This window comes from Aspergillus homomorphus, assembly GCF_003184865.1.
Source record: "Aspergillus homomorphus CBS 101889 unplaced genomic scaffold BO97scaffold_39, whole genome shotgun sequence".
In the NCBI taxonomy this organism is placed as follows: Eukaryota; Fungi; Ascomycota; class Eurotiomycetes; order Eurotiales; family Aspergillaceae; genus Aspergillus; species Aspergillus homomorphus.
In genome coordinates, this window is record NW_020291925.1 from 1 (window position 1) to 16,433 (window position 16,433).

At 49.8% G+C, this 16,433-nt stretch overlaps 6 protein-coding genes across 6 annotated transcripts; 4 read left to right on the forward strand and 2 right to left on the reverse strand.

Moving 5' to 3' along the window:
* Positions 1–390: 390 nt before the first annotated feature.
* BO97DRAFT_374922 (putative dynein intermediate chain) lies at positions 391–2,911 on the forward strand. The gene is made up of 3 exons (XM_025692963.1): positions 391–604; positions 686–1,474; positions 1,527–2,911. Exons 1-3 carry the CDS (start codon positions 470–472, stop codon positions 2,649–2,651), a joined length of 2,049 nt encoding a protein of 682 aa, XP_025548386.1. The 5' UTR covers positions 391–469; the 3' UTR covers positions 2,652–2,911.
* Positions 2,761–3,594, reverse strand: BO97DRAFT_170023 (putative short-chain dehydrogenase). Its single transcript, XM_025690295.1, has 2 exons — positions 3,377–3,594; positions 2,761–3,284 (listed from the first exon to the last, which is right to left on the reverse strand). Exons 1-2 carry the CDS (start codon positions 3,504–3,506, stop codon positions 3,181–3,183), a joined length of 234 nt encoding a protein of 77 aa, XP_025548387.1. The 5' UTR covers positions 3,507–3,594; the 3' UTR covers positions 2,761–3,180.
* Positions 3,595–4,977: 1,383 nt separating this feature from the next.
* Positions 4,978–6,031, reverse strand: BO97DRAFT_170054 (uncharacterized protein). Its single transcript, XM_025690296.1, has 4 exons — positions 5,978–6,031; positions 5,415–5,899; positions 5,294–5,367; positions 4,978–5,235 (listed from the first exon to the last, which is right to left on the reverse strand). Exons 2-4 carry the CDS (start codon positions 5,861–5,863, stop codon positions 5,087–5,089), a joined length of 672 nt encoding a protein of 223 aa, XP_025548388.1. The 5' UTR covers positions 5,864–5,899; positions 5,978–6,031; the 3' UTR covers positions 4,978–5,086.
* A 3,208-nt stretch (positions 6,032–9,239) lies between these two features.
* BO97DRAFT_427504 (uncharacterized protein) lies at positions 9,240–9,967 on the forward strand (the record flags this gene model as incomplete). Its single annotated transcript, XM_025697206.1, has 4 exons — positions 9,240–9,410; positions 9,464–9,500; positions 9,559–9,635; positions 9,692–9,967. The coding sequence occupies 4 exons, from the start codon at positions 9,240–9,242 to the stop codon at positions 9,965–9,967; spliced, it is 561 nt and encodes a 186-aa protein (XP_025548389.1).
* Positions 9,968–12,073: 2,106 nt separating this feature from the next.
* BO97DRAFT_480066 (putative MFS transporter) lies at positions 12,074–13,887 on the forward strand (the record flags this gene model as incomplete). The annotated part of the gene is made up of 3 exons (XM_025700728.1): positions 12,074–13,159; positions 13,248–13,612; positions 13,866–13,887. The coding sequence occupies exons 1-3, from the start codon at positions 12,167–12,169 to the stop codon at positions 13,885–13,887; spliced, it is 1,380 nt and encodes a 459-aa protein (XP_025548390.1). The 5' UTR covers positions 12,074–12,166.
* Positions 13,888–14,628: 741 nt separating this feature from the next.
* On the forward strand, positions 14,629–16,350 carry BO97DRAFT_407775 (uncharacterized protein). Its single transcript, XM_025695705.1, has one exon. The coding sequence runs from the start codon at positions 14,947–14,949 to the stop codon at positions 16,090–16,092; it is 1,146 nt and encodes a 381-aa protein (XP_025548391.1). The 5' UTR covers positions 14,629–14,946; the 3' UTR covers positions 16,093–16,350.
* The last annotated feature ends 83 nt before the right edge of the window (positions 16,351–16,433 follow it).

Below are 16,433 nucleotides of genomic sequence, written 5' to 3' on the forward strand. Positions count from 1 at the left end.
CTAAATAGCCTCACCGTTAATAAAGCAAGAGAAGTATTCCAACATGAGAGAAAGAAGAATAAAGCAATCTATATAAAGAGTCAGCAGCCTCGCCGTCAGGCACCTCCCCGGTGTAGTAACTGCGGTGTTCTGGGCCATATACATACAAGATGTCCTAATCGAGGAACTGGGTGAAAAGATATTTAAAACAGTGTAATTAAGGCTTCAAAACACCATATTTTTGTATACAAATCAGAATTCATGTTGGGGAGGCATTTGGTGAGGCATTTGGGCGGTTTGGGTGGCTCGCTCGCTTGCGTGGCTCGCTCGGTTGACGATTACGTTACTTACTTACCTTACTTAACCACCCCCATTTTCCGGAGTAAATAAAAGAAACGATCACAACAAATCCACCACATTCTGTGTCAGAACGTGGTCTGAACGGAACGATTCCGTTCCGATCTGCCAGCTGCATATTTTATCTCACATCATGTCCTCGGCAGTACAACAGCGCAAGGCTGAAATCCTTGCTAAGAAAGCCAAACTCGCCGAACTCAAGCGCCAAAGAGAACTGCGCCAGAGGGAGTTCTCCCAGGTTCGCGCTAATAGTGGTGATGCCTCTGAGGTAAGGGAGCTTTATCCTACATCGCGAAATATCTTTGCCCCTTATGAGAGCTGGAAGTCTTAGTCTCTTTCATCTACCTAGGTCGTATCGCCCGTCCCGAGTCGTGCAGACAGCAGAGCTGAGCTCGACGATTTCATCTCCCGTCTTGTTGACCGTCCCGGGTCGGCTTCTATCGGCCAAGGTACTGACGGTCTATCGCGCAAAGGCAGTCGACCAAATTCCGTGCTCAGCGCCAGCCAGTTGAGCGGGGATAACACCGAGGCTTTTAGTCCTCCTGCGCGAACCGTCTCTCACTCAATTGCCGTCCAAACTGTTGGAACGGAGCTCTTTGTCGCCGCCTCCGAACCCCAACCAGCCCCTGAGCCCAAACCCGAGGTTGTCACCTACAGCAAAGCAGTGCAAACCGATGACCTGAAAGGCCCCAATGGAACTTCTGGAGACTCTGACGATGAAGATGGCACGAAACGCTCTGGCAAGAAAGCCAGCGAGCTTGACGAGGAGATTCTGAACAAGCTTCGCAAGGAAATTGAGGAGGAACTACAGAAAGCTCAACAACAGAAATCCCAGATTGAAGCCGAGACAGCAAAATTACGGTATCCGCTGCGCACACTGGATGATGATGAATTGAAGGCCGTGACCTCGTCGGACGACTTCTTGGACTTTGTTGAACGGTCGGCAAAAGTGATTGAGCGGGCACTGGATGAGGAGTATGATGTTTTGGCAGACTACGAGCTCGGAGGAGTCGATGGCGAGCTGGACGATGATGATGAGCATGGCAAGAAAAGACGAGGCATTCGGGAAGTCTGCCAATTCTGGGATGAACGATGGAGCAAGAAACGTATGATTAGCGATCTGAGCTTCTCTCCAAAGGTCTGTCGCGCGCTCCGATGCGGATCCATCGCAAGACTGATAACTGGTACAGTTTCCGGAACTGGTCCTGGCCGCTTATACCAAGAACCCCTCTGCGCCTCATGAACCCGACGGCCTCGTCCAAATCTGGAACCAACACCTGCACTCTCGGCCAGAGTATGTTTTCCATTCAACCTCCGATATCTTGGCCGCAAAATTCTCTCCATTCCACCCCAATTTGATAGTTGGTGGTTCATATTCAGGCCAGGTCCTGCTCTGGGACACCCGGTCATCGCGAGCAGGTGGAGGTGCGCCAGTGCAGAAGACGCCCCTGACCGGCTCTGGACATACCCACCCTGTTTACAGCATTTCGATCATTGGCACCCAAAATGCTCACAACATCCTCACAGCATCGACAGACGGCGTTGTCTGTGGATGGACTGTCGATATGCTCTCTCAGCCCCAGGAGTATTTGGAGCTTTCTACACCGCCCCCATCTAAAACCGAAGATCTTGCACCCACGACCATGTCATTTCCTCAATCCGACCCGACATTCTTTATTGTCGGGACCGAAGAAGGAGGCATATATCCGTGCCACCGTTATGATCGAGCGGGAGCTAAGGCTGGTACCGACCATCGTCTGGCGTATCGTGGCCATGCTGCACCGATCATGTCTACTGCATTCCACCCCGCACGGGGCCCGGTTGATCTGGGTGATCTGTTGCTCAGCTCTAGTCTGGATTGGAGCGTGAAACTCTGGCGTGTCCGGCCGCCAGCAACGACTGCCCCGGCCGCCTCGGCCATAGCGAAGACCCAAGTCGTGTCTCCAATCCTTGAAATCAATCGCGAAGATGTTGTGTACGATGCAAAGTGGTCTCCTCACCGCCCTGGAGTCTTCTCTCTCGTTGATGGTGCTGGCAACCTCGAGGTTTGGGATCTCTATACAGACACGGAAGTTCCAGCGGTGAAAACGACGCCCTCCAGGGGCCGTGGAGGCATTCTTACGAGGAGTCTCAACAAGGTCGCCTGGGAGGAGCGTGAGGGTAGACGCATAGCTACTGGCGGCCTTGACGGGGTGGTAACAGTATTCGAAGTCGGCAAGGGGCTCAGCGGCACTCCGGAAGATGTACGCGCAGAGGAATGGACAGGAATGAAAAAGCTCGTTGGGCAGTGGGAACAGAAGGATCGCTTGAACTGAGCTTGTGCTCACTCCATGGCCGAATTGATTTTCAGGCTTCGGGTCAGCAACACCTCGGTTGGAAGAACTTCACCCCCCTTCACCGCTTACACTGAGCATCCACCCATCGGTCTGTAAAGACATACTGCCATGATTTAATCTTCTTCTCCTCAAGATGTACCAAAATTTCGAGCGGCGCCTTGATTCAGCTTATCATATACCCCACGGGCACCTTGTTGATGTATCTATGCATATTTAGGGCAGGCGAACAGAGAAGCAGCATTCTAGAGTGTATATTAGGTGGCCATTGCATGTATGAGATTGATTGTGTTTTTAGCCCTTTACAGCCCGATTTCCTCGATAAGGGAATCCTTGGCCGACCTGGCAGCTTCTCGCTCAGTCTCCATAGCCTCTCGGCCTTGAAGCTGCTGGTTGCCCACGGCTTGAGTGTATCGACCAAAGGGTTGGCCACATGGCAGTCAATCAGATACACCCCATTGACAGCGACCGTTGCGCATGGCCCGAGTACCTTCTACCCTTCAAGCTCGGATCAAACGCCGCATAGACGTGAGTCGCAGCGCCTCTTCTGCAAAGGTTCCGCGCCGAATCCATACCCCCAACCCTCTCGATTCCCGAGTGACCGACCCACACAGTCTGCGCAATCCCATCAATTAGTTCCAGGCTCTCAACCACGTCTTCACGCTCCCCAAAGGGGTCAGCAAATCGGACAACACAGCCGAACATACACTCTTTCATCTCCAAACTCCAATCCACATGCCGGTCCAGTTTCGTAGAGATACACCCCGAATGCAGACTGAACGCCTGTAGATTATACTTCACCCCCAGTTTCTGCGCCAGCGCGATCGCAAACAACATATTCGCCGTTTTGCTCTGCCTCTAGGCACCCCACCGATCATAGATCCTGCCCTCCTAGAAGAGGAATTCCAGGTTGTCAGCTCTTCCTTCCAGAGACTGCTCGAAACAAAGAGATAATAGCCACAGGCTCAGCCGATGGCAGGGAAGTCCTCCTAGCCATTGAGCTGGGCTGCGGCGGCGCGGACGCTCTGTAGGTAGCCGAGGTCGATTTGTAGGGAGCGGATTTTGGTGGCTGGGCGACTGGCTGGCTGGGCTTGGGGCACGGAGTGCACGAAGAAGCCGCCTAGCGAGCTCGGGGAGATGCCCGTCGTGAGGTGTCTTTGTCTGGTGGGGTGGGGGTGGGGGGTTTGCCGTCGGTCAAAAGCTCGGCGGTGGTTGTATGGGTGGTGTATGGTGTTAGCATGTTGGCTGCTTTGTATCGGGAGTAGCGTAGAAGGTAATAGAGTGATGGTTGAAAAAGGGTCTCGTCGACGTGAAGTAGGAGTTACTTATATAGAGCGAGTGAATGGAGTTATCGGATTTGAGATCCCTTGATTAGTATGGTCCTGGATTCCTGCTAGCTGAGTAACGCAGCACTACTTATTCTACTGTCTGTGGTTTCGTGGGGTTCACTGGACCGTACTTTTGGAGGAGAAGCGCTCGGCTTTGAATGCAAGCATTTGCTTATAACCATGTAACTGATGCGGGTAGGAGGAATAAGAGAAAGGAATAGAGATGGCTATTAGATGAAGTCTGCAATTGGTTCCTCTATATATAGATGCTGTAGACTGGGCCAACTTCTACGTATCATTATGACACTCTACTATGCGCTTGATCTTCGTTGTTTGCCGTTCAAGCTATAGCGCTTCTATGGCAATTTTACTATGCATAGAAGGCGGTTGAGATGAGAATATCAAGTATCGTCTAAATGATAGCTGTCCCAATGGCCTCTTATAGTACATTATAGTACAAAAGAATGACGCAGTTGCAATTAGAACTGATCCAGTCTTTGAGCTATGAGCACTTTATCCCAGTCTCATGTGAGAAGAGCAAATGATTATGCATTAAATTGGCCTCTGTATCGCTCTGAGATCCTGGGCTCAGAGAAACCCTACTTATACTTGTCACAAGCTATGTGTATAACCATAAGGCATAAGAAACAATAATACCCATGTGGGACATGGGAACCTTACCTAATATAGTAAAGTTCCCGCGCTGCCAGATGTGCTTCGGGGAGCTTTTCTCGTAAGCATCAAGCATTCATATGATATCATCAAGCTTGTGCTGTGGTCATTGATTTGCAATATCTGTTTGTGCTTCTCATCAGAAAAGATGCGCCGGTATGGGTTTGACGCACCTTATTGCTTTGACACGAGCGTGATTGACTAGCCAGAAGCACGAGTGATCGAGCATATTTTAAGGGCTGGGCTGTGTTGACATACGAGTCTGAAGTGCACCGCCATGACACTGGATACGAGCTGGTACACAGCATACCGTCCAACCCAGTCATAGCCTGTGGAAGATTTTCCATGCATCTTCAGGAATATTTTCTCCTCTCAGCCTCGAAGTTTGGCCATGAAATGATTGCCATGGTTGACGAGTCAGGGGCTCGAAGCCCTCGAAAACAACGAATGAATGCCTCCTTCATAAGCGTGCCAGACCAAGAAATAAATACTTGGGAGACAGATGCTGATGATTGATATCGGAGTCTCTAGATTGACCCAAATCGAAGGATTGACAGCGTCGTCTACTCCGTAAGTGTTAGTGAGTGGGTCTTTCTCTTGCCACATAGGGGTGGAGAAACTTACACGTTGGATCTTTCGCTAGGTGCGGGGTGACTTGGATGGTTGAAATAAGACGCCCAATCGAGACCACAATTACACTAGATAGTAAGTAAATAGAAAATATGGCTCCATGGATTCCACTTACAGGTATCCACATAAGAAGACCCCAACTAGGAGAAGCTTGCGTACGAGCTTCATGTGCAATCTCCAAAGCATGGGCACTGGCAGGAGTAAGATAAGGACGTCGATGATAAGAGTTGGCGTTCCGCAGCCAAGCCATAGGACCTTTGTATTTATACAAGTTCCCGGTAGATCTGGATTCCAGCTCTTCTGGATCGGAGAACATATGAAGGTGATCACGAGCGTATTGCTGATATACCATGCGGTATTCAACCCATGCACTGCCCATAGTGCATACCGGAAGTTAGAGGAACCTTGAATGAGGACCCGTCCGTAGAAGAACAAGGCGGATGCTCGTGCTGTCGATGTACCGGCCACAATGAAGAAATATACGATCCATAATAATTTCAGAAATTCGACAAGGTCCGCCGAGGATACCCTTTGAACGTGCTTCCCCAGCCCAAGTTGAACCATTCTCAGGCCGATATCACAGACAACGATATTGAGTAACTGTGCTCAGTTAGCCTTGATCAAATTGATGGGAACCTAAGGTGAACCGCAGCAGCAAGGGCAGTCCAGTCATCCCACCAGATCCTAGTGATGGAATTCGGTCGAGGAGACTTCGGTCGAGGAGACTTCGGCAACAAAAGCTCTCGACCAAAATCGGAGGGCAACTGCAACTGTTGGAAGAATGGCTAAAGTGGTGATGATCGCATTGATTTGTGGCCCTCGATCATTGGAGGGTTGGGCATTTGACCTCGGGGGCATGTGAGAAGGATGGAAACAGCTAGATCAGTTGAGGCATAAGTTGTAAAATCACTGATTGACCGGTCCTCAGTTTGCCTACCTGCATGTTAAGAGATTCTCGAGATTTCGAAGAAGCGCGATGACCCTTACTCCGGCTCCATAAGCTATATTTGAACTGTTCAGTATGGCAACAGGCAGAGAGTATCGTCATATTCACGGCATACACAACGCAAACGCCGTATGACGTGAGCAATCCCCGAATCGAAGCAAGTAGAGGCTTAAAGTTCGGCCTTCCATTATTGCTTCCATGGTGCTTCACTGCCACTTTGTGTAATGTAAAGTAAGGTTCCAGTTGCTCATCGATGGAACATGGTATTTGAGATTGGTCATCAAAATTGTAGACCTGTATGGTCAAGCGATAGGTAGTGATGGAAGTGTTTAGTCTACTGTAGTGGATCAAAGTATAATCAGTGTTTCGGCATACACCGACCGCCCATCCACGAGTAAACTCTTGCGTTGTCACCTGATCCTTGAAAAGGACGGATATTCATATGAAATACTCATAGGTCCAATCAATGCAGACCAAGCTAGGCTCTATGAGTTTAATAGGGTCCGTGAATGAAGCCAGTAGCTATGTAAGTGCTTCACGGGCAAGCAGAAACCTTGCAATTCAAGCGATAACCCATTGCGTTCGGCGGGTTCCAAGTATCATTGGATCTGAGTGGTAATGATCCTGCCACTGAGGGTTCTCGGGTGGTGAAGCTGACCGGCGAATTGCGATACGTGGCCAAAATAGGTACGAACAGTGACTTGTGAAGAAAGCTAGTACCAGAGACTTAAAACAAATACCTGGAGTCAACAACCTACAAACAGCAGTTTACAGTCACAATGTGACCGGATATCGTTGGCTGTCATGATATGTCCCTATCATATGCTTTATGACTTAACATTTATACCTTCACCACTGCCAGTGGTCATGAAGAACAATATTCTTCGAACTGACATTGTTCAGTAGACCACGCCATTTTGTTCGGGTCGCTCGAAATATCCGACTTGATCCATCGTCATGATGCTCGTACAGGCGGTGGAGAAGCCACAATATCTGTCAGAAACAATGGTTTCATTGATGACGCGACGAGAATAACCTGGCTCCAAGACATACGAATTGCACAAGTGGATAATTTGAACCTGCTTGTCTGGCCAGTTGTGCAGGATCCAGTGCATTTAGTATGTACGAGTCCTTATAGAAGCGCCATGCAAGATCAGTAATCTTTTGGATTTCTGCATATAACTCGCGTGCAACCTCGGCGGGGAAGGATGCTCAGCCTTCACTGGTTGCGGAGTGAAAAGATCATGGCGCATGAGTTGCGTCTCGTCTGGGAAAATCTCCATGTTGGAGATAACTTGTGGCAAGCCCTACAATACTAAACGGCCAGGAAGGCAGGGAAAATTTGTTATTGAATGAATGCAGATAGTACCCCTTGCCACCCCCAGCATGTACCAAAACGACATCATTGTTTGAATCATTGACGAACTCGTTCATGACAGAGTCTTTTACTTCAAACCAGTGCACCCAATCTGGCGTGGCTTGCTGCTTCGAGGTCATACATTGCTGCAAGACTCTCGTCAAGTTAGGGTCGGAATCAAGCCACTGGAAACGGCGCCGCCTAATGCTCATGGCTAAATGGAAAGGTGTGCTCCTGGAGGAGGCGGGGAACTGTTAGCCCGGAATGACTGCTGGGGGGGGGGGAGGAGGGGCTTTGCTGGTGCAGGCATTATCAATGTCAAAGCTAGCAGCCCACTTAGCCAACAATACAAGTATGATATAGAAAAGTGAGCTTACCCAGCTCTTATTGAGTCCTCAAAAGTAGGGTCTACCATGAGCTTTGTGACTGGTGGGGGCCAGTAGAGGTCTGAATGCCTGCATCTAAAACGTACCCAGACGCTAAAAGCAGTCTCATTATCTGATATAGTGAGTCATGTGTTCTTAACGTATGCCCAAAAGAGAGCCCTGAACACATCCTTTCTGGAGTCAAGGAGGAGAGCATTCGAGATGGCTTGTCTCTTTTTCATAATGACAGACGATGAAGGATGAAAGTCGCTGCCAGTAGCCATGCTCTCCAGATAGCCCTACCACGAGTAATGATCGTACCGGCTATGTTAGCAATGTGTCGGGTAATCGATCCGTGACCTTGGCCATCTCTAACAGCCGCAAATTTATTGGGTTGGACTCCCATGCAGAGTGCAAGTAGCAGAACTGAGTCCTGACACGTTGTGGTACGTTTATATTTAGTCGAGAGATGGCTAGTCTGAACAGCTCACCAAAGCGACGTTCTGGATAATCGTCTCTACCGGTGGGCTCAAGGCTGCTGATGGTCCATGAGCCGCCGGGATGACTCTGAGATGGGTGGCTTTATTGGGGATATCTCTGATTGAGTCGGAGCTACTTGTGGCAGCCGGGATTTTCGTGGCCAGGGGCACGCCGTCGGATATTATGTTATCAAGAAAGATCTAGTCGAAGTCCCGCAGGAAAAAGCCAGAGACGAGACCCGACAATTCTCTACTGCCAAAGCCAAGATGAAGATGACAAGAAGAGTTGCTTCAGTCAGTCAAGGCAGTCGGCAGCTGAAGGTCAGAGATACATCCGAGGTGGACCCCAGGCTCACGTGGCTGAAAACACATTCCTGGAAGAACAGTTAGGAAAGGCTTCATATCTCAAGGTTTACCTAGGGACCGCTATGCGGCAAACGGCGTTGTCATGATGGGATTGGCGGAAATTGACAGCGGGAAACCAGAATCTTGGTTGAAGGCCTTCCATGGTTCAACGAGTGACTCCCGCTTCTGATCTCGAAATTATGTAATGGCTCTGCGACATTTTGAAGAACATCATGGATGCTCAATCGACTATCCAATATCATGCTAGTCCTGGCAAAGAATACCGTCCCAATTCCTCCTGCTGACTTGAGGCGAATGCGACCTAACTAGTTGAGCTGCTGTTCTTCTCTATACATGCACTCGGTTGCGTCTATATGAACGCATTTCCACCCCTCTGATGTAGGTCTAGAGGGGGGAGATGACCTTAAGCGACGAAGGGAAAGAGACAATGTACCAGCGTTCGGATTCGTCGAATGTGCCCTACAATGGTGGCTCCCTGTTGGGCGTAGCTATTGCTGTGGCAATCATTCAGATCGTCTCGGTAGTAGCTCGCTTCTATACCCGACACACCCAGCGAATCGCATATGCACTTGATGATTTTCTAATTGTCATCGCATTGGTAAGATGACAAGCCGACTGTATGTACTTTGCTTGCTAAAAGCTATATCACAGGTTGCTAGCTTAGGACAATCGGCATTGTACGTGGTTTGTACGTCACAGCCTCAATCTTCCTCCTCACAAACGACCAATGCTGATCTCTACCGTAGTGGTCGAAGTCGCAGGTGTCGGTTATCACATGAGCTACATTGAGCAAACCCCAGAGAAGCTGATTGCCCTAGAAAAGGTGTTGATTGGAGTATACCGGAGCAAGAGAGTGGTGGCTGATCGCTAAATGTATAGGGTCTATACGTCAACGAGATCATAGATTTCCCTTTCGTCGTGACCCCTGCCAAGGTTTCCATTCTTGTCTTCTACGTCCGCATCTTTAGCACTCGTAACTTCAGAGTCGCTGCCTACATCGTCGGAGCATTTGTCGTCGGCCACGGCATTGGAATTCTGTTCGCGGCCATCTTCCAATGCTCGCCAATCGCATATATATGGGACAAGACCATCGAGGACGGCTCATGTTTAATCAAGAAGCCTTTTACCGTTACGTTTCACCACCTAATATTCTGACCGACGTTCTCATTCTGGTGATGCCACTGCCATATGTTTGGAAACTTCATGTTAACCGGGGTCACAAGCTGGCATTGACGGGCGTTTTCCTCTTGGGAGGATTGTGAGTGTCCACACCCGCGCGGCATACATACTGTAAATACGTCGCCCACTGACAGGATAAAGGGGAACGGTGGCTAGCATTTTGCGTATGGCATATTTTTTCCAAGACAGCGCCACAGCTGATCCTACGTGTAAGTTTCCCGAACGAACTATTTGCCATCTGTCTATATTGACTCTATTGCTCATATTGAGGGGCATCGATCAACCTCGGAATTTGGACTACTCTTGAAGGAGCCCTCATCATTATAGCCGCATGTCTGCCACCAACATGGCCTTTAATTGTTCGGATTTTGCCCGGGCGACTCTTCAGCAAGGCCTCCGCTGGCAGCAGTGCTCATAGCCGGCACACAAGCAGCCCTGCCATGGCCAAAGTGAGGATGGATTTGCCCGAATTAGGGACAGCCAAGACCACGAAACTTGGTCGAACCCGTCGGCTCTCGAAAGTCATCCTAGGCTAGCTTCCGCGGTGTCAACTCAGCCTTCGGACACAATTGCGCTGGAACCCATTACGGGCGAGCATTGATGCTATATGTGTCATTTGTAGCAGCATTATTCTAACGCTTATTAGTGGTGACGTGGGAGTGCCTGATATGGTGAACGAGATACTACATTCGAGATGTAAGCTGGATGTGATCTATAATCATTGATGCCGCTCAACTGCCACGGATCTATACATTTTCCTCACAATAGAACTGTACAAATGACGGACTAAAACATTCAAAGAGTGGCTTCCAGCACACAACGCAGGGCATAAAAGGTTTCATTGCTTTAGACCACATTCGAGGGATTAGGATTTGAGCTGCAACCCAGCGACAGCTGCTGAGACTTTAAAGGACCCGCGAAAACCCGAGCGATGCGAGGATACAGCGTGGTTTCCACATAGATTAGATATAAATGTCGATGGCAGTCGTCGGATAGCCGTAGGAGCCAGGCTGATGGTCTAGGCTCAAATCAAGAAAGAGGATCAAGCAATACCCGAGTGAGGAAGGCATGGAATAGCCAAAAAATCGTTAATAACAAAAACTTCGGCATGTCTAATGGAGACTCCAATTCGCATTCTAGTCGAAGCACATAGTTTCCTTGCATCCTTTAACAGGGTGCAGTAGAGCTGTGCATCTGGTAAAATCAACACATCAGTCTGTTCGAGGTCTGCTTCAAGCTACAAGTTTGATGGGAGCTCGGAGTTTGATCCAATGCGATCTGAAAAAACTTTCTCACATTAAGCATTAATCTTGACATTATCCGCCAGGGTTGGTTAAGGTGTGCTTGGTGCCATGGTTCGAGCGGTTATGGCTCATCGCTTATGACACCTCATCAGTAGCTTGAGATGATTAATAGCGTGATATATCATGTTTGCTCCCATCTGGATTAAAGAGGTTGTTATGTTGCAGTTAAGGCGACAGTGATCGAATTGATTATGTGGGAATGGCGCTAAGCTCCAAAGCAGGCAAGCTCTTACACCCTTCCAATGATTCAGATTCTTTTGACTTAAACCAGCAGTTCCATTGCAAATCATAGTGACCAGGCTTCAATTATCAAGCAAGCCCAACTGACTACTCCATTTCTAATTGATTCGTCCTTGACTCTTCGATCCACGCACGAGTAGTACGAGTAGGTACTACCGGGCAGTATCCGAAACGGGATCTTTCCGACAGACAAAATCTACAGATCACCTCTTCTCCAGCCCTTATTCCGCCATTGTTAGTCACAATCTTGACCCTCGGCTTTGGTTAAGCCTAAAGAGCTACAAGTATCTGCACCATGTGCGACCAAGGGGTGTCGCCCAGCTCAACCAGCCTGGCCCCTCGGGGTTCGGCTGAATTACGCGAGTAGGCTAAACAGGGGCCCCATGAGCCAAGAATCAGTACCTGGACAGTGATTGATTGCTAAGATATGCAAGGAAAAGAGGAGCCATCGGCGATACCCAGCAATAGATAAGCGGATGCATCGCCGCCACCATACCGTATTCCATTAGTTTCTTCAAATCTCCCCGCTCTCGATCATGTCGCTGCACTCCATTGTCCATTCCCAATTGCTCTTGGAATCAAGTTTAACACTTCCTATTGCTGCGTGTTCGATCAGGTGCCCAGCGATACCATGATCTCGAAACAGGCCGATGGCGCGGTGATTGAAAGGCGCGATGACTCAAATTTACCGCTGAATGAAAAGCCTACTCAGCGCGATGCGTTCTACCTCACAGAGCAGGACCCTGAAGAATTGAAAGTGCTGGAGGAGAAAATCCGATGGAAGACGGACGTACGTCTTTGCAGTATTGCTGGGATCCTCTGCAGTCTCAATCTACTCGACTCGGGCATCCTGTCATCTGCATCCGTCACCAGCATGCCCAGCGACTTGAATCTCCATGGCACACGAAACTCTGTCTCAATCTTCATCTTCACCATCGCTAGCGTCGTCTGTCAATTACCGTCCACCATCGCAGTCCGTTGGGTGGGTCCCCGGGTTTGGTTCGCCGCCATCACCTTCACATTTGGCCTCATAACGTTGTGTACTGCCTTTATTCACACTTGGCGACAGATGATTGCCCTGCGGGTGTTACTGGGGATGGCGATGTCGGGTATTTACCCGGGTCTGACCTATCTCATCAGTACCTGGTACCCACGACGGGAGCAGCAGCTTCGATTTGCTGTTCTTCAGTCGGGTGAAGTGGTCGGGCTCGCGACAGGGTATATTGTGAACTACGGTCTAAATCTGCTGAACGGGAAAGCAGGCTTGCAAGGCTGGCGCTGGATGTACCTTATCCAGGGCCTGATCAGTTGCGTCATTGGAATTCTCACTTATTGGTGGATGGTTGACTTCCCAGAGAATGCTCATCGCAGCTTCCATTTCCTGACTGAGGCAGAGGCACGTGTGGCCGCGCAGCGTATTCGAGCTGATCGTGACGACATAGTGCCGGACGCTTTTTCGTGGAGCAAGGTTCTGGCTCCTTTCGCCGACCCGAAATTGTACGGGTTCGCATGCCTGTTTTTCCTGTTGAATATTGTCTCTACGGCCCTGAACTATTTTCTGCCTATGATCCTTCAATCAGGTATGGGCTTTTCGAGCAATGATTCTATCTTGCTCTCAACGCCGGTACGTCACTCCTGCCTTCGTAGTTTTGCCGGTCAAATAGAGGCTCCCAGATATTGTGCTTGTAATTCGCTCCTAACCATCTCGGTAGCCCTACTATTGGTCGGTCATCCCAGTTATTTTTACATCGTTTGTGGGAGACACTTATCGCATCCGTGCACCCCTCATTACATTCAACGCTCTCTGCCTCATAGCTGGGTTCCTTATGTTTGGTTTGCCTTCCTCCACGCAGGTCACTGTTCGATACATTGGAACCTTTCTCGCTACCGGGGCATATGTGTCGAACTGGGCAGCTTTGAACGCATTCATGGCCAACAACGTCGTTGGGCAATGGAATCGCGCCACCACTGCGGCAGCAGTGTCGGCGGGTAATGGCTTGGGTGGTGTGGCAGGCAGTTATATTGTGCGGCAGCAGGAAGCACCGCGCTATCAAACCGCTGTATGGGTGTCCATTGGGTATGTCGAGTCTTGTTGCTAGCTAACAAGCAAACACTAACACATCTATTCCGCTGTGCCCTTAGGTCCCATGTCCTCATGATCATTTTAGTGGGTCTCTTTACGCTATCTTTCTACTCGCTCAATCGACAGCAGAAGAAAGGGAAGGTTCTTCAAAATATGGTATTTTTGCCTGATGCAGTTGATACGATCATAAACTTACATCTTCGATTATCATTCCAGGCTGGTTTTCGTTATACCTATTAGCATATAGATATAGTCATAGATCCAAGTAGACTCTACTACAGATTGTCGTTCCGACCCATACTTCCCGGCTGCCTTAATCAGTGCGATCAAGGCTCGAAATATCACCATCTGTTTTCCAGCCTCTAATTCACCAAATTCGTCCGCACGGGCCTCTATCCCGAACGAAAGTTCGATTTTTGCGTGGGGAATTCAGTGAAGGACTGGTGCTGTTGTCGGAAAGTAGTTACAGTCGAACAAGCAGTAGTGATGAGTAAGCTTCTTCAGGGACCCAATAATTCGGCACCACCACACTCATACATAATAAAGCATACAGCTCCGGTCCAAGGACAATTAACGGTAGGCAGTCCTACAGGCAGTGGTCGAGGTCATGGGTGGGTGAGTAAGTAGGTAAGCCAACTGCTGAACAATGGCTGACCCTCAACGCCACTCCATCATCTCGCTCGCATGGAATGGAATGCACCGGTTGCCTTGCCTCTCCACTGGTGCTTCGAGTCTAGCCCACCACCAATATCACCACGGCATTATTACCAAAGTGAATTACGGAGTAATTGATCGTTCATTCTAACTCCGAGGACCGACTCTGGATCTCAATGTTTCCATTTCTCCGCCGCTCAATGGCTGGCTGGGGCTCCATCTGCTGCTTTCCCCGCGCCGATTGGGGACCCACGTCTACCGCGCGCCGGACGAAGGGGAGTTAAGCTGATAGTCTAGTCTTAGCAGTCCGATTCATGTCCACCAAGTCGTCTTTCTGACTCTGGAATCTGTCTGCCATCTGTTCGCGCGCCTCCTAATTAAAACAAGCTGACCCTCAGTCTGGTCGATCGTCACTCGGGCCACCTCCCCCCTCCTCCACTTGTTCTGTTCGCCTTCATAAACATGGCTTTTCTCCCTTGACCTCTTCTTGCTTTTCCCTCCCGTCTTCCTTGCCCCTCACCGGTTGCGGATATCAAATCTGCCCCCCCCCCTCTCCCCGCGCACATCAACCCGGTCGCGGATTTCTCATTACACCGCTGCAGGTCGCAGCTCAGCTTTTGAACGTTTAATCGACGTATCTGCTATCTGTGCAAACCATTCAAAAGCCGATCATCATGGTCGAATTAATTCCTCCGCTTGAACCTCGCCTTCTGCTCCCGCCTTTGCTCGCCTGTCTTCCCACGGCTTTCGTCTCTCCCCAACCTCCCCCTGCTCTGCTACCGCTCTTGTCTCCGATTATCCGCCAGCGTGTCAAAATCTTGACAACCGCCTCCGCTTCGCCCACTGACTCATGGCTTCGGTTGCTCTGCTGGGATTCTGCATCAGCCGAGCGCCTGCAGTCGCTGGTAGACGGAGCTAGCTTTGAGCCCCACCCCGTTTCAGGAGAGATTGACCTTCCCGACGATATCCCCGTGCGGTACAAGAGAGTGGACGAGGAGACCCTACAGTCGCGGATTCTCTTATCGGAGTATAGCCTGAAAGTAATCTACGTCTGGTGTCCTGACGACCAGGAAGGCGGAGGACCTGCATGGCGCGTGGCGGAGGTTTTGCCGCAGGATAGCAGTGTTGGGGAGAACGGAGTCTGGTCGATTTCGATCGGGGAAGCGAACGCCAACCACAGGGAGCAGGTGACGGGGTCGGGAACAGCAGGAAACAATGATCAAGCAACCAAAGTGCCGAAACAAGGCAATGGCAAGGAGGCACAAGAGGAGGATGACGACGATGATTACTGGGCCCAATATGACGCGACTCCCGGACGGACACCCGCGGTGAAGACACCGGCTCCCAACTCTGTTTCATCTTTGCAACAGTCTGACGCAGACTATTATTCTCAGTATGACGATGTGCAGCCAGCGATGGATAACCATGACCCCGAGGAAGAGCAACCCGAGATCGGGCCCTCTTCACTTAATGGCGATATGCTGGCTCGGCTCTTGCAGCGGCAGGTCAATGGCTCGAATGGCGAGCCATCTGCACAAGCGACCGATCCCTCATCAGGTGCGGTCACAAATGGAGACTACGCCATGCCGCTGAATCATCCTCGACCTTCATCCATTTCATCTGGCAGCTCTGATCCAGTGGCCAAGCTCGAACAAGAGGCAGAGAACCAGTCTACCTATGAAGTTGGGGTAAAGCAGCACATCAGCTCAAATATCAAAAGTTTGTTCCGACTGGCAAAGGCGACCGGCCTCTCTCGCAGCGATTTCCAGAGTCTCGTCAAAACTGAACTGGAGTTGCTCGACGTATCAGATGACGAATGATCGCTCTTCTCTGTCCATCTTCTCGAATTCCCCCCTTTTGACTGCAATTTTCCGGTTTGCGGTACATCTGGTCTTGAAATTGTACATACATACTATACTCACCGCATGGGGTCATGCTTCAGCGTGAAGGGCGCAATTGTTGTTCGCATATGCATTGGATATCCCTGGGGTGCATGTGCTTTGGTTGTCTACATTATTTCGAATCTCTTCTGGTTTACTTAGTACAATAAATGAGCAAAAAACAAAGATAACCTTAAATATCTCCGGTCGATCTCACCCTGACGCCATGAAGCTTACGTGTAGGGGGTGTTTCGGATCTGTGCTTCAGGTTCTTCCGTTCC